The 24,239-nt window shown below is 37.9% G+C and overlaps 1 protein-coding gene across 6 annotated transcripts in view; it reads left to right on the top strand.

The window, feature by feature from the left end:
• The window catches only part of BICD1 (BICD cargo adaptor 1), a 172,415-nt gene extending 148,493 nt beyond the window's left edge, over window positions 1-23,922 (top strand). The window contains exons 8-9 of one of the 6 annotated variants that reach the window (XM_059471543.1): window positions 12,266-12,351; window positions 18,196-23,922. In XM_059471543.1, the coding sequence (XP_059327526.1) occupies window positions 12,266-12,351; window positions 18,196-18,283 (174 nt within the window). In that variant the 3' untranslated portion in view covers window positions 18,284-23,922. The remainder of the gene's footprint in view (window positions 1-12,265; window positions 12,352-18,195) is intronic. The other 5 variants (XM_059471549.1, XM_059471544.1, XR_009418446.1 and 2 more) reach the window with 5 other exon arrangements.
• The last annotated feature ends 317 nt before the right edge of the window (window positions 23,923-24,239 follow it).

The raw sequence follows: 24,239 nt of genomic DNA, 5'->3' as shown, positions 1-24,239 counted from the left end.
CTTCTGTTCTTAGACGATTTTTGCAGTCAAGCAAGACAGCAAAAAGTGTAGCAGCCCACACCTGTTTCTTCATCAGAGAGAGTGCAAAAAAGTAGCATGCAAAGTCAAACGCTGTGGAGCAAAGTCTAGCTTGGTTTGAGGCTGAGTCCCCAGGAGCAGAGTGAGAATTAATCAAACTTACATTAAACCAGCACGTTTTGGTTTTGTTCCTTTAAATTTGTGAATTATTTCCTTCAGAAGAATTTTTCACCTGTGTGCTGTGAGTGCTTCCCTGTCCTTTCATGAGCTCCCAGAGATGTGGGGACTGGGAGGCTTTAACTGGCCTTTAATTTGTTTGGTTGGAGATGGAGACCAAGAGCCAAAGTAGCTGCAGCTGGTGGCAGCACAAACAGGACAGGTTCCTCTGCCCCATGAGCCCCGTGCAGCAGCGAGCTGTGCCTGTGTTTCTCTTGCTCCTTCTGCTGGACTTGGTGCTTGGCACAAGAGGCTGCCCTTGCTTTGCTGCTGGATACCTGGAGAGGGAAAGATGATTTTGGCAGAGGAAGACCAGCTGAGCTGAAGACCTCTTAAGCAAGAGATTGTCACGTCCTGCTCCATTTCCACTTGAATGCCTTCCGCTTTAGATCAGCATACAGGTACCTCTGACACAAAGCTGAGACAGCACGACCTGATCTGGGCTTTCTAATTGCACTAATGGCTCTTAACTGCCCGCAGGGGCTAAAAATACCACTCGGTGCTTCTCCAAAGTATCGTGTTCCCTTGCTCCTAGGTAATGGCATGCATTTAACTTGGTTGTTAGTTTCTTCTTTGCTTCTGTTCTGCCGACCTGTATTTTTACTTTCAAGTCTTTATTCTTCTGATTACAGCCAATATGTGCCCAGCACAATTCCAGCCCACCTTTGGATTGTATTTGTTTTCTTAACTACATGAAAAAGTCAGGGCATATAGAAAGCCTAGTGCTAGGTTTGGCAGTGTGTAACACTGAAAAATGACCTTTCCTTTGCAGTTGTGTTCAGACTCCTAGAATATGAAGTCACTAGGTGCCTCTTAATATACCACAGTTCCAAATATGAAATATGGTTCTCTCAACATCTTCAAGGAAAGAACAAGACTAAAAAGGTCTCCTGTAGTATCTGCCTTGACCAGTACTCTTTTCTCTGTCAGATACTTTAGCATGCAGTTCCAAAAGTTGAACATAAAGTTCTGCTATTTTAGCTTAAATTTGAATCAAGATCCTTATGTAGAAGATGTACCTGAAGTGAAAGGTTTCCTCACAGGTTATGAGAAGGACAGTTACCAATGGCTGCAGTTCTCACTCAGGGTCAACAACAAACCACCTGAGAATCTCCTTTGTTGGAGAGCTGTCCAAACAAAATGTGGTGGATGCTTCTTTCCCCTATTGTTTATGCTTAGTATTTAAAATCCCACACAGGAAAACACTGTAAAAACCAAAGTATTTCATATTTTGAAGGAGTACAGATCATGAGATCATAATGAGCTAACCTTCCTTTTAGAGAAATCTGTATGGTTGTATCCATTTTGTTTTATCACAGTAGAAAAAGGAAGGTAGCAGCCTTAAATGTAACACATTTCCCTCAAATTCCAAGCCCAGATGAGGTCAGATATTTGGTTGACCCAAGCTAGGATAGACCCATGGATTTCAACAGATGTATGCTAGTTTTCTATGATGAAAATTGTGTATTTTTGTAGTGTTTAGATCAATTGTTCTTCATTGTTACAAACCATTTCATAAAATGGTTCTTCTAAAAACCTTTTAAAAAACCCCAAAAAAGAACAAATCTGCAAAATTAGGTGGTTTTGTTGGGTCACTCCTTTCTGAAAGCACATTAAACCTGAAAGCACGCTTGCTTTTCAGCTGTCTTTCAAGAGTGATTTACAGCCTGGCATTTAATTCCCACAAGAAGAGACTGATGTGGAAGATAGAGACAGCACAAAGAATGCCACATAATAGTATAGCAACTGCTCAGGCACTGAGCTTACCACCTACCATACATAATTAAGGGTATATAATAGTCGCTCTTACTGAAAAAACAGTCCAAGATTAATTTCTGATGTAGCTCTATACTTACAGCAAATCAAATATGAATCACAATTTGATACAAATAACTAGCTCTTGTTTGTTGGTTTGCATTCTTACCATAAAATGTAACTTCTTTTGTAAAATTCTATCCCAAAGGCAATTCCTAGAGTGTGACCAAGAACTAACTTACAGCATATGTAGGTGGAAATTATTTTTTAAAGCTAGCAAGGAAAATGAAAATAAAAAATCTCAATGACCCAAATGCTGAGGTCCTAGGAAGTCTTATAATGAAATCTTTAAGCTGGAGCTCAAGGGAAATTGTTTAAGAGTTGTATTACACTGAGAGTGGTTTAAAATGTGAAGAATAGATAAGAAACCTGGGAGTGCATTGAGCTGTTTGATGTAGCACAAAAATATTTAACACAAGGATCAGAGGATCTTCTCTGATAAGGAATTAAGGGCTTTTGATTTGCCATATGAGGTGTTGAGTAACCTCTCTTGGCTCAAGAGATGAGGAATATACTCTCATGCTATTTTAGAGTATTTATTCTTTCTAGATTTTGAGCTTTTTTAAAGTACAGTGTTTTAGATTTGACTTTCCAAAATATTCTATAAAAGACCATTCTTTGTGTAATCAGAAGCTTATGTTCCTTCTGTATTTTTATTTAAATGACCTTAAAGTGGAACTTGGCATGTGGTGCAAGATTGTTGGTTTTGTCCCTCCTTCTTGCTTCATCTTGTTTAAGTAGTGTGAAGAGATAGGAAATCCTCTTCAAAAGGTGTGTTGTGAGTAGAAGCTCCCTTTCCCTCCCCATTTGGATGCAGAGGTTGGGAAAACGAGCAGAGATTTTCAGGCTGACACCTCTCTGCAGAGGAGGAGGCTGTCTGGAGAGGTGTGCCTGTGTAAAGGTCAGAGAAATACATTTTTGATAGCAGGTTTCTGTCTACTTTCCTTGAGTGGTGAAAATGGTTTACATTCAAGGTCTTTAGCTGTGCACATTTTTTGTTTGTTTAGGAATATTTTACCAAAACCAGTTTCAGCTTCACTTTTGAGCTGAAGCAGCAATGAAAGTGCCTCACAGATTTCTAAGCCTTGCTGCTGTAGGCATTGCTCCAATATCTCTACTTTGCTTTTTTATGCATGTCTCAATTTTGAAACAGCAGGACTGTCGGAAATTTGCACACAGAAAGCACAGCTTCTTTTATAAATGGCTGTGGAGGAAGTCCTTTGAGGAACACTCTCAGCTCAGAAATTAATTTTGCCAGGGGGGTGCTTTGTAGATCTTTGTGATTGCTCAGGTCACACAATGAGGAATTTTAAATATTTATTTCTTTTTTGGGAATGAATTTTATAGATTGATGAAGAGGAAAATCAACATGATTAGGATCTAGATACTCCTTTATGTGCTGATTTTAAGTCAGATAATTTTATACTGAGCTCTTAAGAATGTGGATTTTTCTGTACCTTAAGTGAAAGAGTTTATTCTTGAAAATCAGGACAGGTGGTTAACTAAACCCCTACTATTATATTAAATATGCAGCCATATAATATTTAACTAGTCAGGCTGGTCTGTTCTGAATTGTTCTCTCAGGAAAGTTTGATTTCCTTCATCCAAGCAATACAAAGCATGGAAGTTCTTCAGAACCATTATTTTTTTAAAGAACTCACAGCTTTATTCTGGTAACACGAATTTAATCTGAGTACAAATTGCCCTTTCCTTCATTAGAGATCCATGGATGATTCTCCTACAAAAGTATGTTGTATTTTTATCTGCTGGGAATGTACTTGTGTTGATGATGATCCTGTACCTGCAAGATGTCTCTGAGCTTGTGCAATCAGACATGCCACTGGCTATTGTGAGACTCATGCAATATTGGTTTAATCTGTCTCTGTTCTTCATGAAAAATGGATTTTTTTGTGTTTTTAGTAGATTTTTTAAAAAGTCATGTGTAAGGGTTTTTTTTTTAAACCTGAATATGATGCTCTTCACAAAAGGGATAATTCAATCATTTACTTATTATCTGTGTTCTCTTTTTTTGTTCTGCATTGCCCTGTTTTCTGTGGGTTCTGTAAACATGCCATATTTGTGTCTGTGTGTGTTCATTGTTTGATGAGCAGTGTCAGTGCATATATACAGATCCATGTATATATCTTCCTGCTCTCAGGGCCATGTCCTGCATCTGATAATGCTCATTTAGCTCAGCTTAATGAGCAGTGCATATTTATGGCACTCCAAGCATGGTGTGTTGTCCCTGTGGAGGCCATTTTGAATTTGAGGAACAGTGTCCTTGCCAAGGACATTGGTTGGCTGTAACTGATGAAGAATTCAGCTGGCTAAATGTACTTTTACCTCTTGGTGCCACTGTGAACAGGACCTTTTCACTCTGTGCTTTTCCTCTCTTGCATTTAGCTTTCCAGTTGCCACTGATGAGACCAAACCCATACATTTCACGCTGATCAACATAATTTAGCTACTTCAATATGATTTAGCTATTATGGCATGAATTCACTGCAGTTCTACAAGTTTAGTTTAATTTTTATTTCAGTTTTTTCACTTTATAAAGAAAGCAATCCTGAAATAGAATCTGCTTTTCATAGAAGCCCTAATTTGTTTGATGAGACATTAAATAATAATAATAAAAAAAGACTGCAGTGAAATCCATGCCTTACTGCTGTATATTTTCATTAAAAGGTTATTGACATTTCTCTCTCTATCTAAGCTATGACATCATTGCTGGATGGAATGGTTTACATTAGCATCATTTGTTGAAGTTCTCCAGTGAAGTCTTATTTAGACTTCTGTTTGTTTGGTTTGTTTTTTTTTTATCTAGCTAAACAAGTACACAGATGACACATCAAATCTTTAAGGCATTTTACCAGATATTTGTTGCTTTCTCTGAAAATTTTAGGCTTTGGAATCCAGTCCTATCAACTAAGTAAAACAGAGATTAAAATATCCTTACCATGTTGGTGCCAAAAGTCATCCATCTCCATCTTCTTTTATGACAAGGTTTGAAGTGGTTTCATGACTTGCTGATTTTTGCCATCAAATACACAGGAATATTCAATATTGTGCCTTTTGCCTCATAAATTAGGCAAAAGGGAAGTGAGTCTCTGTTTAAATTAGACATGCTGACATTTTAACTCTGTAATAGAGCATTCCTTGGGATGTTGTGGTGTTTGGAGGAAGCTCACAGCAATTCTTTAAACCAGACTAGTGTCCTAGATTGTAAGTATCCCCGTCTGCATTTTTTAGAGGTGTAAGAACCTTATAATTGTAACTTACGTTGTTTCTTCCAAAGCCTACTAAAGTTACTGTTCCCACTGACTTCAAACTTTGCATCAGGCCCTTCTTTGTCCATGTAATAGTGCAAGTATTTGTGCTCTGGATGATTTTGTGACCTGAAAGGTATCCTTATGTTTCCATGGTAAACAGCAAGATTGAAATGTGATGATTTATGTAATTTTAGGACCTTTCTTTTCCTCTTTTGAAATGTTTAAAATGTGTGTGTCTTTTAGTATTTCATGAATCATCAGACCTTTCTAAATGTGCTTTTTATGAACTGTATATGAAAGAAAGGAACTGAAGATATATTTTTCAGCTTATGCCATTTCCATTTCTGCTGTTTTACTAACCCATTATTTAGCTTCTCAGTAGATTTAATGAGGAATTATTTAAAGCATTCACAGAAACCATTTGAGAAATAACACAAGCACGTCGTGATATAGAAAGTGTGAAAAAGGCTACAGAGCTGACAAGGAACCTCTTAATGTTCTGAGCCTGTAACTGGAGAAAAATGCATTTCACTAATTTTGTTAACAATGAGGTATTATTTCTTTTTTAAAAGCTATTCTTTATATGAGCTACAGAAAAAGGCAAGGCTGGGATATGGCTTTGTCATTATACTTTGAGCTAGCAGGCACATTACCACTGAAACAAGTGAACTGATAGGGGAACAGCTCTCTGGATTTTGGATAATTCAGGTCTAAAAAGAAAATACAGGTGAAGTCAAGCAGAATAAGGAAATTAAGGGTAAAAGCACTCCATATAGCATAGCTGCTGTGTAGATGAAAGAACTCACTAGGACATAGCCAAGGAACGTGACATGTTCTGGAAAGCCCCTGAATCAGTGACCTACTAAACCAGGGCTGTCTGTGCTGTGTGCCAGGCAGGGCCTGAAGTGGTTAGTGATGCTCCAGGAGTCTGCCTGAGGAAATCACCAAGATAGACAGCATTTACCTAAATTCCAGAAGAAAATAGCAGTTCAACTCCCTACCTGCTCTTACTCTTGAGAATATTTAACAGCAAGCCTCTGTTAGGTTAACTCTGCCTGACCTTGTCCTAAAGTGCTCAGAGGAGGAGCAGAAGGAGGGCCTGTGTCAGAAGCTTGTGATTGTAGAAACAGTGGGACATTCCTGAGCCTGCTTTGCAAGAAAAAGAAGATGAGCATGGGGAGATGACAGGAGATGAGGATTTTAGATGCATCCTACTGCATCTTAAGGCAATGTATAGATATTGGTAGTTAATGGGAATTCAGCAGCCTGCTCACATCTCCTATTCAAATAGTTTTTAAGAAGACTAAGAAATAAGTAGTGGAAGAATTAATTGTTGTTGCAACTTCTCCAATTAGAAGTAATCTGAGCTATTAGGTTTCCTGCATAGCAAGCTTAGGATGTGGGTTACCTGTGTACTTGCACTCTCAACACAGGAATTTCGTAGTAGATTATCTTTACCATGAAGAAAGCTGAAAAACACACTTGTTGACACATTTCTCTATCTCCAAGCAGTGATCCATTATTCAGTTTAATGGAACTGAGGTAGAATTGAGACAGTGGGAAATCACAGATAATGTGGGTGCTGGAAAGTGTGCAGGAGCTAAGCAGCACCTGGTGTACAGCAATGCCAGGATGGGGCTGGCCCTCATGGAGTGGTAGAATGGCTCTGCACAAGGGCCAGTCCTCCTGCTCTGCTCCTTTGGCTCACAGGACAAGCTGAATCAATCCTGGTCTGAGCAAGCTGGAGTTAGTTAGGCCAGCCAGGCTCCAGATGTAGCTGCTCCACCAGAGCCCTCTCCCTCCTGCAGAAACATGGAGCTGTGTCCAGTTTTCTGACAGACTGATCTGCTGGGGCTGTGTGTAGGGCAGAGGTAACTGTGTTATTTACAGACTCAAACTGACCCTGGGAGCAGGAGAAGGGAGAGACACTTCTAGTCTTTGACCTGTGCCATTGTTTGTGGCTTTTTCTGAAGGTAAGTCACAGCTGTCCTCTCACCAGCTGTTCTTTGTGATAGCTATTGCCTCTTAAAGGTCCCTCTTATTCTTTGATAACTATTGCCTCTTAAAGTTCCTCTTGGCCTTGAGGAAGGTCAAAGATTTCTTGGCATTAATTAGAAAAATATGAAGATAAATTATAAGTGAAAACAGCTGTCAAATAATGGTATAAACTTTTGTCCTTGTCACTCCTGTAGATAAAAAGTTTGAGGACTTTTCTCATCCTGTCAGGTTGCAGCTTGAAAGCATCTCTACAAATCTACAAAGAGGGCAAGCATCTTAGTACCCTCTGCCCCATTCTTCTTGACATCTCACATTTGTCTTTTGGTTTGGATGTTTTCCTTGTTTCTCACCTTTGAGCAGAGAGGATTGATTTATTGTCTTTGTAGGTCTTGCTGTGTGATGTGACATGTTTTTACATCTGCACATCTAGAAGGCTACTGATTTCTTCTTTGCCCAGTACTTTGAACTTATGCTATTACCCCTTCATTCTTTCCCATTAAATTGACATTTCAGGGATGAAAACAATTTGTGACCATATTAATGGATACAGCTTCTCTTTGCAAGTAGATTTTCAATAACAGCTTCATAGACATGTTATCAAATTTCTCAGACTTGGTGGAGCAAGTTCAATTGACATTGGGTAGCCTAACACAAAGTCAGATAGCCTGAAAACTTTTACCTAGGAAAGAAGTTTCTGTTGGCCTGAAGTGATCAATGGGATGCTAGGAAAGGTTTGTTTTAACAGACTGAAAAAGCCTCAGTCTCACATTTGGTCATAAACATTTATTGACAGATTTTCATTTATCGAGAACAGATTTTTCCCAATGTTTTCATATCAGAAATGCAAAATATGTAACAGTACCTGTTGATTGGTTTGCTGTTTGGCTCTCAATTTTGCCCTTTCAGATAAAAGAGGAAAAAAATTTCATTGATTAACTGAACAAACTGCAGTTAAAAGTCTTTTTTGCTTATCTTGGGATTCTGAGTAGTCTTGCTGTTTGAGAGCACTGTAGAGATTAGGAATTTACTTAGAGTCAGAATGTGCTGAAATGTTCATTGCAGTGTGCTGGGTCCTGAGCAGGTGGGACTGGAAATGCTTGCATGTAGATTTTTCACTGAGGACATTGCTGATGTCAACAGAAGGCAAACCCATCTCAGACACAAATAACCCAATAAAGCAGACCTGTGTTGGTTAGAGTCACCCAGTTCACACACTGGAGGGCACAGCACATCTTGTGACACCAGGGAAATGTGTTGTTTTTTTCTGGCTGAGCCAAAGGGAAGCACAGGAAAATACTCTATTTTTGGTGAGATTTGCTCTCAGCAGATAATTTATAGCAGCACATTCAGTGCTCATGTGAGCAGATGTAGTTTGTCTGAGCCTGGTGGTTTTTTTTAAATGCTCTTACACTAGGAGCTGATTAGCCTGATTAGGACTGGGCATTAGGTTCCAAAGGAAAATCAGCAGTGGCTAATCTGTGAGAGGGGAAATCTCTGAGCCCTTTACATCATCTTTGTGCAAGTGGCTAGAATGTCAGGAACTGAAAAATTGAAACAGGACTGACATATAGCACAAGTCAAAGCTCACATTTCCAATAGAGCCAGTGGTAGGAGTTATTGAAAATTGTCACAAGACTCTGCAGGCACAGGTCCTGCTGAATTCAGTGAAAACTGGCATGTGAATTTCTGTGTACAAGTGTTGCTCTTTGCCATCTCTGGTTGAAATGAGCACTAAAATTAATTTCTTTGTTATAGGTTCATGGAATTGTAAAAGGACTTGAGATCAGCCAACTATCTCCTGCCCCAAAGTGGTTTATTTCCTAACAGCAAGTGAAGATGATGGAGAAATAAGATAGTCTGTATTTAATAACTTTATTGATGATTTCCTTGGAGTGTCGCAGACATTTCTCCACAGAAATCCTTTTCTTTCATATTTCTGTGTCTTCGGGAGCCAGAGGCCCCCGAAGAGAAGGTAAACAATTATTATCAGCTGCTGTGGAATGAAATAGGATTCACCTTGATTGGCTCATTTTCTATGTTTATAATTAAGGGCCAATCATCAGTGCAAGCCAGGGGACTGAGTCCCTGGACACAACTTTGTTGTGGATTCTTTTCTATCTATTCTTAGCTTAGCTAGCAGCTCTGCAAACCTCTCTCTATATTCTATTAGTATAGTAATAATGTATTATATATCATATATTAATAAATAAGCCTTCTGATCAAGATACAAGATTCACTGTCTCTCTCTCACCAACTGCGACCCACACAGGTCGCGGTAATACTTGGAGTGTCAAAAGACACAGCAAAAAGTGTAATCTGTGTCTGTACCCCAAGTACCTTCTGCATAGATGACAGACTGTCCTTTCACACTATAGCTTGACTGACAGGCCCTGGTATTTAAAAAACACAAGTAACAGGGTTCTTCCAATGTGATTTAAAAATATATTTTTACTTTTTGTCAGTAAAAACGAACATGTCTTTCTTACCTTGTCTTTATGGCATGTGACATTAGAATTAGTCAAGACTTTTTTGAGAGTTTTAACCTTCAGAGTATTTCAGAAAGAAACAAACATTTCCTTAATACAGGCAGGAATTCCTTAGTAGAAAGAAGTCGTTTTATGATTGTCATGACATTAGAGAAGGGTGTTATAAATCCTCCAAAATACTTAAAAGGATTAAATATAGAAGGAATAAAGTTAGCTCTCGCACAGCTCCTTGGACATAAGTAGATAAGAAGCTCCTTTGAATTTGAAATGTGTCTATGTAAGCCATATGCATTCTGCTTAGCTCTTTCCTAGCATAATCCTCAGAAACTTCACTCCTGGAGGATGTGGGAGGACGATTCAGTCATCTTAAGACATGTGGATCACTAGATCTGGTCCTGATGTGAACGTGAGCCAGACTGCAAGAGCTTTGCTGACACCAGCTAGAAAAGTGTTTCACACAAAGTCAAGGGAGTATGCTCACTGAAATGTTATTATCCAGCTTGCATAATCCTCCCAGAACCTGGCTCACTATTCAAGCATTCTGCCAAATGCAGCAGATCAAGATGCATCATAAACTATTTGCACCATGTTTGAGATATTAGAACAGGATCATAAATCAGGCATTTGTGTTGTTCTGGGAAAGCCTGTCAGAACAATTTCTTCTGTATTAGTGAAACCTTTCTGCACCTTTTCATCACACAGCATTCTATTCTGTATTTCTTTCCTCACTGATGACCTTGTATACCCTGTCAGGCATGACTTTACTTTGGACTTCTGCAAACTATTTTATTTAGAATAAAGCATTAATTTTTTTTGCCATCATTTTCTCTCTGCAGATAGCCTGATCTGTCTGTTTCTCAGACACCGCTTATTTTAATTGAGCTTTGTGCTGAAATGACAAACAACAAATTCATGACTCAAATACATCGCTAACTCTTGCACTCCTCTGCTAAAAGATGCAGTGAGGACTGTAGTGACAGTCCTGGTAAATGAGAGTGCCAGAGTATTCTTTCTTACTCCATTTCTGGTGCCAGCACAAACTCTGCAGTTATTTTTCTAGAAAATAGCTCCAAACTCTTCTTCTCTGTGCTGAAGCAGGAAGAAACCAGTGATTTGGGTACACTTGCTTCTTACCCACTGGAGGTCAGCACAGATCTGCACAGGAGCTAGGGAGAGGCCCTGTGGGCTGGTATGGCAGGGAAATGTTATAACAGTGGATATGATGCTCAGTGTGCTATGAAGATGTGTTGCTCTGCGGCACCTGATGTCAGCTCAACACTCTTGACAGCAAGTTACTTGCGTGTTCTTCCATTGATTGAGGCAAAGAATAGAAAGGGGTTTTGAAACACATCTAGATCGTAAAGAGAAATGAATATTGGCACTGAGCTTAAAGTAGCAACCAGTTGAAAAAAAAATAAAATTCTTTCCAAGTATGTGGAGTTCCCTTGTCTTGCTTTTAAGGTTTAGGGGAAAATAACCCTGGTCCATCGAAGAGGTTGAGAATCAGGTTGAGCAGGCAGGAAGGATGATAGGTCTGCAAATCCTGCTGGAGACAAAAAATAATCTCCAGTAATTTTTCATAGGCTCAGAATTTCAGCCATAGATTCTAATGTTTGAAAAGATCCTGATGTGTGACAATCTGAATCACACAGGCAGTGGAATGAAAGGCCAGAATGCTGCAGGGAAACAGAGCAAATCTTGAGATCTGGAAATCTCAGTAAACACTACTGACTTAGAAAGCAGGGTTGCCTTGTTCAGCTACTTCCATGAAAGCCCACAAGTATTATCCAGTCTAAAGCTGTCTTCGTATTTTGAATGTCACAGGAAAACATAGCAATGAAGGATTATTTGGCTTTACTGTTATTTAATAAATAAGGAACCATAGTACAGCTTTGCAAGTGATTAATGTGGACACTTCTTTGACAGGGAATTGATAAAATAGTTGAGACAAAACAGTGAAACTGACTTTCTCCCTTTTTCTTACAAAAAAACCCCAATCTCACAAGCATTGTTCAGAAATTGAAAAGACTTTCTTACAGCTCTTTGTTGTATGTTGTAATGAGATGACATAATTGTTTTCATATGGATATGAGTTTTTTGGATAAATTTTGAGTAGCTTTATTGACACTTTTCATATTAGATGTGAGCAAAACAAGATGATGAGCAGAAGAATAAGTACAAGGTTTAAACCCAGATCCTGAATATAACCCATTACTGCTGTCTGCTTAAACAAAAATTTGTCAGTGCTAAGGGAAAACAAACAAAAATGTTTCCAGTGCTCCTTCTGAGAAGGAGAAAAATGCAACAGCCAATGTCACTGCTATCAGAAAAAAAGGTGTTTCTGTCAGATAAGGCACCAAGAGCACATTCCTCACTAAATCTCTCCCTGAGATGCCTAGCCTGTGTAGTGCTGTTACTAACCCTTGCTCTGTAATCTCTCTGTATATATGTCTAATTTATCAGTTTCTTGTAGATTGTCAGCAGCCTGCTGCCTCCATACCGCCACACGGCTCACAACTAGCCAGGGGGCCAGATTGCCAGACTGTCAGGTAAACTCCACTAACTCTCCTGTCTTTGCACAGAGCTGCATGCATGCCTGCCACCCTCTCCTCCTCCTCCTCCTCCTCCTCCTCCTCCTCAGACAAAAGCTCTTCACTTTTTCTCTAACAGCAAACCTTTAACAGCTTGAGGAACAGTGGGAATTTCTGCAGTGACAGCACCAACATGAGTCACAGCATTCGTGCACTTGCTTCCCTGTAAAAATATGGAAAAAATGCCAAGCTGGATCTTGCAGCCCTCATTTGATATTTTGATGCAGTTTCTCGATGATGCCAAAGTAGTAATGAATTTATTTTGTTGCTAGAAAGATTTACTGAAATGGGGGACTTTTAATTTCAGGGGTAGGTGCAGGCTTCTCTTTTGTAAGGTGGGATTTCAAAGACATTGGTGAGATTTTAGCAGACACTTCAAAGTTCTCCCTGACTTGGAAATTCAGACCTAAGGCAATCAGCTTTTAATCTTGTTTTTAAAAGTAAACTCCTGGTGTCCTTGCTCATAGGTGGTGCAAAGGCCACATCATGTTTCTGGGATGGCTGGGTTAATCAAGGCACAACCCCAAACCTAAGCAAAGCAAAAGGACATTACAATGATTTTATCTGTTCATGGCACATTCTATGCTAATATTCACTTATGTCTCTGCACTCATTTAAAATAGTTTACATTGTTTTTAGGCCTTTGCCTGAACTGCAGTGACCAAGTTAGTGCCTCTCTTTTATTGCCTGCAAAGTGGAGGTACTATTCTCTTCTTTACTATGTAAGAGCAATATGAAAATTTTACTGAAAAGGTGTAAAGTCATTATAACTGGAAAGAATAATTTACTGATTTGCAGTTTGGAGTTCTACAGCTCACTGAAAACAATTACAAGTTACATTTAAAATTCTTAATATGCCAGTAAAGTGATGCTGCTGTATTTTAGATGTTAGAGCAATTTGAGATTAGCAATAGGTGCTTTTGTACACATGGAAGGTTAACATCAACAATTTTAACCCTATTTAATTTAATTAAAGGCTGTTCCTTCCAGAGCTACTCTTCTAGCGATGAATATGCGCAAATACCATCCCTCTCTACATGCACATCAAGAATTCCTTCTGTAATTTCAAATTATCTTCTCAAAAATCTGCAAACATTACCTTGTTCTGATAATTTAAAATATGGTTAATATTTTAAAAACTTCAGATCAGTCATCTTACAAACAGCATACACCTTACATACTTAGCTGAAAAACTGACTTTCAGGTGACTATTTTTTTTTTTCCCACTAGGTTTGTACTTGTCTGGTGAAGTCAAAACAGCACTGATTTTGATAGATTCACATTGCTGCCTTGCTTGCCTCTGCCACATTACCTGCCCAGCTCTGTAAAGCAGTGAAGCATAACAACCGATTTAATGCAAGTCAGCATGATGACATAAATTGTTGAGCTGTTTATATAAAGTAATTGGAATCTGGAGTAAAATTTGAGGGCATTTAAGGACCAATTAGACTTACTGAGGTTTGGGTTTTCTAAATGCAGCACAGAAGGAAGCCAGGAGCTTGTCCCACCATTCCTTGTCCTCTGACTGTCCTTGAAGTCACCCATTTTGACAGAAAGCTGTGCTTGTTTTTTAAAGTCTCCAACACAATTCTTGCAATATAATGTGACCTCTGAGTGGCATTTCAGCCAGGACTAAATAGCTGGTTAAAGCTTGTGCTTCACACAGATGTTTTCCACATCCTGCAGTGTCTAATTGTGTTCAAACCAGTTAATGCACCTGACCATAGCACAGGGAGATGCACAGAGAGCTTTCCCTCATTCATTAGCTATACTGTGGTTTTTAACTTGGACTTTATAACTCTGGCATCTTTAGTAAATGTGATTCCAGCACAGAGGCTTTGGTAAATCTCACTAGATAAGCAAGGCAGTTTCAAGCCAAATGAGACTCCAGGGCAGATCTAGTCAATTCATTTTAGCTTTACATTGGTCTTTTTGCTTGAATCTGCATGTTTCAATTGAAACTTGATTGGAGGATCTGTGAGAACTATTCTTAAGAGATTTTTTTAAAATTAAACTGATGCAGCAGTGCCCAAAAGTCTCACTGCCTTCCATACATCACCTCAGTTTCCAGGTCTAGGGATGTGGGGCAAGCACCCAAATCCAGGCCTGCCCTGACAATTACTGGGTGCTGTTCCCCCTTCTCAGCACCTGTAACTACCTGTCTGATGGACTATACTGGACAAGACTAAAATATTACCATTATCCAATATTAAAAATAGCATGCCCATGTTTGGATTGTATTTAGGTTTCTGTTGAATGCACTGAAAACCTCATTTTCATTATCAGAGGCCAAAATTCTAGGCCCAAATTATCTATTAATAAAAAAAAAAAAACCACAGCTCCCCAGTACCTCAAATTAAATTAATATTGCCTTTTAATATGAAATAATGCTTTTTATTTATATATAATAAATATGAATATATTTATATAATTTACTATAATAATATATTATAAATAAATATTAAAATAATGCTTATTTATATAAAGTAAGAAATAAATTTTTTAAAGGGTAAAATGTGCAACTTAACACATGCAAAATTTCTGCATTCTGAAAATATAATTGGTCTGTTTATATTTTCCTTTGCTGGTTTGTTACAGTTGCAATCAATGCCAGACAGTGTTGCATGTGAATGGCATCTCTAAGCCAGAGCAGAGCACTTACAAACACTGAAGGGCTTTGCACATCATTTCCCAGTTAATTTTAGAAATACATGATTAGTATTTTGAGTGCCAGGAAAATAAAATAAAAGAGCTGCATAAAGCCAGACAATACTACTAACACAAAAAAAATTGCACAGACTTTATTCGTCAATTGAATGAATACATCCCCAAATAATACCAGCATTTAAAGATATGTTCACAAAAAGTCTGTAAAAACCAAATGTTTTTAAAACTACACATATCCAATTGGGTGAATGTAACATTATTGTTCCTTATTCTCTGTTTATAGTCAAAAACTCAAGTTCTTCCATGTCTCTGTCCTGCTTTGTGTTATTAATCTGCCCTGCCATCCTCTGCTGTCTGTGACTGCCAGTGTGTGTGATAGCTCAGCTCCAGGACCTGCTGCCACCAGCACCTCTACTGCCATAAAAAGCACATTGAATGCCTCGTGTCACTTGCTGATTCTGATGTATTTTTAGTTTATGTACTGCTACAGCAATCTGCATTAATGAACTGGATGAATTGTGTTTCTGAAGAGAGGAAGGTATAACAGCAGAGTTTTAGAAAAAGATTGAATCTATTTGAGCTGCAGGTGATGTGATTCTGTATGCTGCTATAGAGGTGCCTGATAGCCTTGAAATTTTTTTCTCTTCCTAGTGCCCTGAATGTTTATTATTGATTGAAAAGGAGATAGCAAGACAAATTTTTCTATTTCTTCTGTGCACAAAGTGTGCTTGTATTTCAAAGTAAGAAGCAATGCAGAATTACCAGGAAAAGAAAATTAATATAACTCAGGGAACAGTGCTTAAAATTGCTAATCTGAGCATAGCCTGGGATAGTCTGTAGTACAGTTTTTACAGTCATGGCTGGCTTTGTACTGAAGGTCACGCCATAAAGTTGTTTATATTTGTGTAGAGGAGAATCTTATGTGTCTCAAGGAGGTTCTTTCAGGCCACTGTAAGATGCTGTACATAACTAGTTGCAGCTACAGCCATTTCCTCACTAGTCCTCTCCCTCAGAGCATGAGCATCTTTTGTTGCTTATTTTAAAGTTAGGAAGGAAGCCCCAAAAGGCAAACACATCTCTGCTAACGAGCAAGGAATGTGTGTGCTGAGTTTCTGTTCCTCTCTGGCAATTACAGGAGTCCTGTTTAAAAAGAAGGCAGCAAGGGAGAAGAGTAAGCCAGTCTTTGTAGGGTTGTGTAATCACCTCCTTGTTTGTCTTCCCTAAATGTTAGGATGGGATGTTAAGATTCTAATTCAGTTTTCTGTCTCTGAAGGAATTAAGGCTAGTGCTTCTCCTAAGCCTTTCTTGAAAACTTGGGAGGTACTGAAGCCAGGAGCTGGCTCTGGATGAGTGGATAAGTTTGAGAGTAAATACAGAGCTTTTGGGTCAATCTGCAGTCACTCCTGAGACAGTCATTGATGTGGAGCAGATAAAGATCTTAATGAGATCTCTTTGTGGATGCTGTATCTGCATCTGCATGTGGCAGAATATGACAGGAGGAAAGGATGGATATAGCCATGGAAAGAAATACTTCTTCTGAGGGGTCACAGTCCATAACACTACACACGTTGGGCCTGAACTGTTAGACAGCTGAGCATAAAACAAAGCTTGTGGGACCCTGAGCTTCTATAACCCCCCTCTCATCACCCATTTTGCTATCAGGAAACTCATCTTCAGGAGCATTACTGGGAAACAGGATCTAACTTAAAACATGCAATTTTATGATCTTCAAAAAGCCCAGAGGTGCAAGGACTGTAGCTCCTGTAGAATTGTGTATTTGGGGCTAAAGCCTCTCAGATTTTCTGATTTGAAACTGTGGACATTGCCATCAAGTTACTTAATGGTGGTGGTGCACACTTCTTTCTTTCTTCAGTCAAACACAATGTCATCTCTTTGTTTCCTTAAGTAAATGCTGTGTGTGGAAACCAAAGACATTTTCAGTACTGCTGGCATTTCCAGTAGCATTTTTCCAAACACCTCTGGCATTTCAAATTGATTCATTTCCAGCAATAGGCTAATTGCATTCCTTCAGCCAGAACTCCAATAGTCTGTGCTGCAGAGATAATATGTAAAAGTGCAGTTTCTAAAGGAGGAAAACAGAGAAGGCAAATTCTCTTGAAGACAGAGACATAAATGATGGTGCTTTATCATACATCACAGTGCTGAGCTTGGAATAACTTCAACACTGTAGAACATTTGAAGCATTAAGGGGAAAAACTTTTCCCAGACCCATTAAAGAACTGGGGTTTTTGGTATTTTTCTCCTTTTTTCCCTTTTGCTTCTCTTTATAAATGAAATTTTCTTGCATTTTGTTTTGGTATCTTGTTTTTCTACAGCTCTGCACCAAGAAGTGGGGTGTGTTTGTGTTAGCTGCCCCTTTTCTTTGTTGCTACTCCAGCCCCTGTGAGCTGGTTCAGACCTCTCTGTTCTATGTGCCAGTGAGTGCTATAAATGCACTCCAGACAGGTGAATTAACAGGTGAATGATGTTATCAGACAAATTGTACATGAGAAACAGTAAAATGACAGAAATATATGACAGAACAAAAAGGGTTTGAGCAGCATAAAACCCCAAAGGAAACAAAACATAAGAAATCCCCACACTTCGGGAGTGTAAATTACATAACGTGTAATGGTTAAGGGGCCTGATGAAGAAGGCTACACTGTATTTGTACAAATGAACTAGTAAATAGGTCAAATTCAGGAGGCATTACATTTTCACAGAGCTATGAAACCTGATTTCCAGCCTTCATTTCCAAAAGGGAATCAGCTACAAATAGGCAATCTTTAATACTCACCTAAAGATGGCACCTGCATCTTGTCCTTCAAATTTGCTCTCATTTCATAGATGCATTTTTTTCTCCACACGGTCTTTGTCATCCCAGCATGCAAACAGCAATTGTGTTCAGGAATTGTGAAGTGGGATATCTGGTCCACCTCACAAACACATCCAAGTCTCACTGACTTGCTGTGCACTGAGAGTTTTCTGCATGTATACTGAGTGTCTGAGGATATGGATTTAGAGATGAGGCTTCACCCCATTTTAAAGTTCATTTCCAGCCCTGTACTATTTACATGCTTGTAAAATTTTGCCTTGTATTTTAAGCACTTTTTCTCTTTTCTTTTTAATTTTCAGTCCTAATGCTCTTCCAGAAGAGCAGCCACATTCCAGCTCTCAGTGTGCCCCTCTCAACTGTCTCTCTAAGCCTCCTCCTTACCCCTAATCTTCATATGCAACGCAAGAGAGAATGCAAACAGAGCGGAGCTCATGCAACAAAGGTTGGGGTTGTTCCCAGCAAGTGGGTGGACAATCCTGCCTTGTTGCTGCATTGGCAAGTCTGGATTCATATCCCCTGCTCTGGCAACTGAGGGAAGGTTGAGAAGAACACCGCAAAGCACAGAGCCCAACCTATCAAGAAGACTTTTTGTGGTTCCTCTGATTGTACTCAAACTGTGCTATCACAACTGAAGTGTAGTGAAATTTAACAACTCAACAAAAAAATGTTCCTCCCAGCTGCTTGGCTTTACCTCTGAAATGATGAGAGACTTAAGCCAATGTTAAAAAAATATGTTACAAAAATCCTACCCTCACATCCCTAAGTTCAGCCATAGGAACCAGTTCAAATTTCTTTTTGTCTTCAAGGGTGTGATATTTATTTCTTACTTTATTTGCACCAGAATTTTGTGTTTATAAAATACAGTCAGTTTTTTTTTTTGGTGAGAGTTGTATTTAACTAATTTTATTTTTTAAATCCAAGCAGAAATAGCTTCAGTGAAGAATGACTGTGTTAATATTAAAAAAAAGGCTTGTTGCATTGGCCAGCATATGGCCAATTTTTATTGCACAAAAATGTTGGAAATGGGTTGAATTGGAATGTTAACAATGACTGTATATTTTGCTGCTGCACTGATATTGTTTATGCACTTGTTTTTTTTAATTCCTATGACACTAGCTTCTGGTTTTGTTCTAGCTCTTCACTGAAAGATAATTATTAAGCCTAAGAAGGAGATGAAAGGATAATGTACTGATTTGTTTTCAGTTGTTTGCTTGCATTGTAATTATACTTCTCGCATCATGAATTGGTGCTGTTTTTTGGGATTACTTTCTATTTGGTATCTGAGAAAGAAAATCTAAAATAAGTAAAACGCTGTGTGCTAATTGAGAACATTCTTTCCTCCCACTCCCATATTCAGGATCCTAGCTCAAGGCCTTACCAGGAAAGGCTGGTTTGAGTGGGGAAGTCGTGTGCGTTTCGTGTGAAGTATTCTGTGGAGAAAGAGCTCATGCAGGTAGGGTTGATGGTGTGGATCGAAGTCAGCAGGACTTTACTGTAGTGCATTTTTTCCTTGCCAAAAATCAACAGACACAGAACCTTAGCTCATGTCAGTTTATGACAAATACTCAGGTGATCAACACTACGCAGACTCTATCGCAACAGTGCACAGTGTTCCTAGTTAAAGATTCTTTCCTGCAAAAGCTGAGTAAGCCTGTTTTTTTTTTTTTTTCTTAAAAGCAGTGAGTTTCAGAACAAAATCAAGGGTAGAGGAATTTATTTTGCACGGTACTTGGCAGCAAGGGAAATTGCTAAACAGAGGGTTCAGCATCTGTGGGTTTCCCATCCGGTCATCAGGTGGAGCAACAAGTCTTCAGTGCTGCCTACTTGTTGGTAACTAGCAGGCTCCTTGTTTTGTTAGGTGGCCTTAATTTATTTACAGAAGAGAGGCTTGGATATTTCCACATGTCTTTATTCCTTCTCTGCAGCACATGTTTGACCAACAAGTGGGAAACACAGTACAGCCTAAGGTACGGGGCAGCTGGGGAAAAAAATTGCTGCAAGTGTGGCTGGAACAATTCTTTCAAATTCTGCCTGAATCTGAGAAAATGAAGTCAGATTTTTTAGTAACAGTGCTTACCAAATGTTACAATACAGAAAACATCAGCAGAGGAAAGAATCGGTGACCACTCAGTGTGCCTAACAAATCATTATTACCATAGTACCAAGAACAAAGGTGCTGTAAATAGAAATATTTTATGTCATCAACAACGTCTGTCGTGTAACCTTGGCAAAGCAGCTGAGCTGTAGTAACAAAATACTCAGAGATAGAGAAAATAGGAACAAACTGATACCCAGTCCTGATCAGATCAAACAGATAACACTTGGCAGTGTTGTGACTTTGGTTTCCATGGGGTTCACATGATTTTTCTCATATACCTTTACATCACTATTCAGTATCATAATTAAGCTGCCTGTTGTCTTGTTATGGAAAGGTCAAGTGAAACTTGTTCAGCTCCATCATGGTGTCTGACACTGAGTTTAGCTGCTATTTTGATTTTTTAAAAAATCCCCACAGTATTTTGTCTGAGGCAAATTCAGGTTTCAAAAAGCATCTCCAGATTCCTGACCTTGTCTGACTGGTGTAAGAATATCTGTGTCCAACAAAGACAGCTACTGTATATTGTTAATAGGAGAAGGAGTTTGCATAGCACTTTGAATGCAGTTACCACTGACTGCACTTGGAATAGTTTTTCCTATTTTCTTATCCAAATCAAAGGCATTTTCCTAAACTTTAGTTAAGCAGTAGTTCAGTGAAATATGTTTCCTTTCTATATAGATACAAATTTATTGGGGAAAAAAAAGGTTATCAAAAAGTTTAGAAACATATGCATGTCCATGTGGATCAAGAGTTATGAAAGAACATCCAGTGGTATAGAAGTTGTGGCCCTGTTTTATAGAAATAAATGTTTTTATTCTCTTAAGTTTTAAATTTTTAATTCCTAAGTTTTCAATTTACATTTTTTAATATGTAATAAAATGTAATTGTTGGAAATGTGAGAGAACTAGAAACAAATCAACTTTGATGTACAAATGGTTGTAGTTATTGCATTGTAAGTTAAAAAACTCTGTAGGTCCCTGGGACAACTTTTGTCAGTTAACCAGTATAAAATAAAATAAAATACATACCTTGAACTTAAGATGAAAACCTCTTCTTTGTTATATATTGATTGATAATATAAAACTTTGAGATTTTGTAGGGAATATTTACATGCAGACAAAACCAGAAACAAAAGCCTGGGTTTTTTTAAGGGTTGCAAAATTTTGCCCATTTAAAATTAGTTTACATTGTGTTGATATCTATTCTGATTTTTAAGGATTAAGAAAAAATTATAGATATATTTGTAATGGTTGAGTATACTTAGAAACACAGCTATGTGTTCTACTCAGTAAGGAGGCAATTCAAATCCTGCTCTGACTTTTGTGTCTGAAACACAGCTTTTGTTTTCTATGATGGCCTTGAAATTTCTTTGGATTTGAAATAGCCTACTCAAAATAGGGTCATTTAGGTCAAAACAGGAGCATTTTGGTTTGGGTTTTATTTTCTGATGTAGTGAAAAATTATTCCTTGTTCAGTGAAATGATCTGCTTGTGGAAATCCAGTTTATAGGAAATGTGTGAGGAAAAGAAGAAAAGGAAAGAAATAGAAAAAAAAAAATATAAAAAAAGAAAAATATGAAAAATAAATTGTAAAATGTAATAGTATGGAAAAATATATTTTCTATCAGTCAGAACATATATGGAGGTTTTAAAGAAAGAGGACATAACTGTTTTTCATGCTAATTGTATAGGATTTTCTGCCTTCTAAATGGGGGCAGTAGTGATATTCTTTCTGATTGATCTGATTGACAGGTTGGCATCTCTGTGCTTTCTCTATCCACATTTTTCACAGTAAATTAATGTAATCATAGCTATACAGCAGAGTTTGTAGAATGAAACTGTAATTAACGCTGCAAGTTTTAATGCCAAGTGGATTTTCAGTTTGTTTTTTATTTTAAAAACAATGACAAAGTTGTTTAAGCCATTTACCATATTAATGTGTGTACATAAAGGAGATTATGTTATGAAATATAACCTCACTTACGAAATATGACCTCACCTATGAAGGCTGCTCACCATAATTATGTTGGAATTACTTAAGTAAGCTGTCAGTAAAATCTGACCTTATCCCACTGGGAATGACACTCAAGAGTCCAGGCCCTAATTTTGGTACCAACCTTGTGGTTCATCCTGCATTGCCAAAGTCAGTAGCTGTGCTGCCAGCTCCACTTACAGCTGGACTGACCATCATCATCATAAGGTATAAATTACATCAGCCTTTCTGAGGTCTGTTCCTTTCTTTGGCAGAAGATGCCTATCCATTGAAGTTACAGTAAATTTCTTTCTTTTGTTCCTCGGAAATCTTCTTTTGAGAATGGCAGGGACTGATGTTTTACCTTTGAAGTATGATAATTGCTATAGTTACCTCTTTAAAAATTCCAGTCATCACTTCTTCTTCAGTTTTCCTTTGCTGTGTGTGCAGTGAGTCTGAAAGGGATAGATACTATTCAGACTTTTTTAACCATTAAGGGTTTTTTTTTTAGCGTAATTAAGCATCCTGTGGAAAAGCAATTGCCTTTCGCCTTCAGGCACAAATACATCAAAATATGCAATGGAAAATGTGTGCATGACATTGTTAACATCGTGTAGCTTCTCCATGTCCATAACTAAGCTAGAAAATTCTTATTTCTTGTGTGATATGCATATTCCTCTTGCTAGGAGGGCAAGAGAACTATCACAGAGAGTCTGTATCTTTCATTTGGAGGTGCAGAGTTTAAATCCTTATTGGTTTTTAATCTGTTTCCTGTAGAGTTCTTGAAAATCCCCTTTGTGAAATGTAATGGCACCCAAGTGACAAAGTGACAAAAGGTAAAGGAAAAATCCAATATTTCATTACTGGAGTTAACGTGTGGGCAGACTCTGGGTGATAGAGCCTTGTATTTCAAAAGTGTCTTTCTACAAAGCTATTTGTTTAGATTATCATGATTAGCTGTAAAAGAGTGGCTAAGAGTGTATGTTTTTTCTCAGTGTTAGTAATCTGAGTTTTTATTGAATAGGTGGTTGCTTGATTTCAAAAATATTTTGGAAAATCAGTAAAGAAGAATTTTATAAAAGTTTCAAGTAAACTGGCTTGCTAGCTAGTTGGTCTTTTATCAGCTATGAACAAGAAATAAGAGTGATCTAGCTTATTTTATTATTATTTCTCCTGTTCACAGATATGGCTATGTGTGCTATGCCAGTGGTTAAATTAAGTCCCTTTTATTACTTATTTCCCTATTGATTTTCAGCCCTGTGGTTTGACTGTTAAAGGGTTAATTAACTTGATCCTTTGTAAACAATTAAAAAAAAAAGAAAACCGATGTTTTGTGATTTTTGTAATCTATTTAATGTTTCCATTTGCATGATGTTCTGTATTTAATGAACCATACAGATTGTTGTGTTCCTTTCAAAAGAGTTTTAGCATTGGTAGAGTTTGTGACAAACACAAATTTGTATACTGTATGTTTACTGCTGTAATAACTCAGCTACTCCTATGTTGAATTGACATTATGTTGTCCTGCCTTCTTGGGGTTAAATGATGAAGTGTTTCTAGGTGGTGAAGAATATAAAAGTATATATGTTCATTTGCTAAAGACTGAATATTGGAAACTCTTCTTGTTGCTACTTTATGCTAAAAGCAAAAAAAGTTAAATAATTCTTGTTTCCAAAAATGCATCATTTATTTTTAAAATTGAAGTAATTCTCATGTTAACTTTTCCTTGTCCTTGTAGACAATCCTAGATTAATACCTTGTGAGGGATTCATAAAGTCTGTGCTTGTACATGTGTAATATGATCATGCAGTCAAATGGTTGGGAAAACACTCTAGTGCTGAAGAAAATAATTTAAAGAAGCTGATATACTGATTCTTACATCTTTATGTTCCAATTAAAATTACAGTGTAATGCATAACTGTTCCAGTGAATAAACTGGCCATTTTTGTTCATTTAACACCATTCTGTCTGGTCTGCTTCTATTTACAGCAGTTTGCAGTGCTTAGAATTTCACAATCATTTAATTCTTAGAGATCAATCAAAGGTATCAAAGAGGAAATTAAGAAGGGAAATCAACATTAGAGGAAAGGGAATCAGAATTAAAGCCAAGATGCTTCCTCTGTTTTCTGAGTTTGAGGCAGATACTAAAATACAGTTTCCCCATATAGTGTTTCCATCAGATTTGAGTGATCTCTGAAATGCTGCAACATCTGCACAAACTTTCAGCCCAAGGACACTCTGCAGGATGCAGATCTCCATCCTCAGGGGATGTAG

This window comes from Ammospiza nelsoni, chromosome 5, assembly GCF_027579445.1.
Source record: "Ammospiza nelsoni isolate bAmmNel1 chromosome 5, bAmmNel1.pri, whole genome shotgun sequence".
Lineage (NCBI taxonomy): Eukaryota > Metazoa > Chordata > Aves > Passeriformes > Passerellidae > Ammospiza > Ammospiza nelsoni.
The sequence above is the reverse complement of the archived record's forward strand: the minus strand, read 5'-3'. Positions and strand labels throughout refer to the sequence as shown.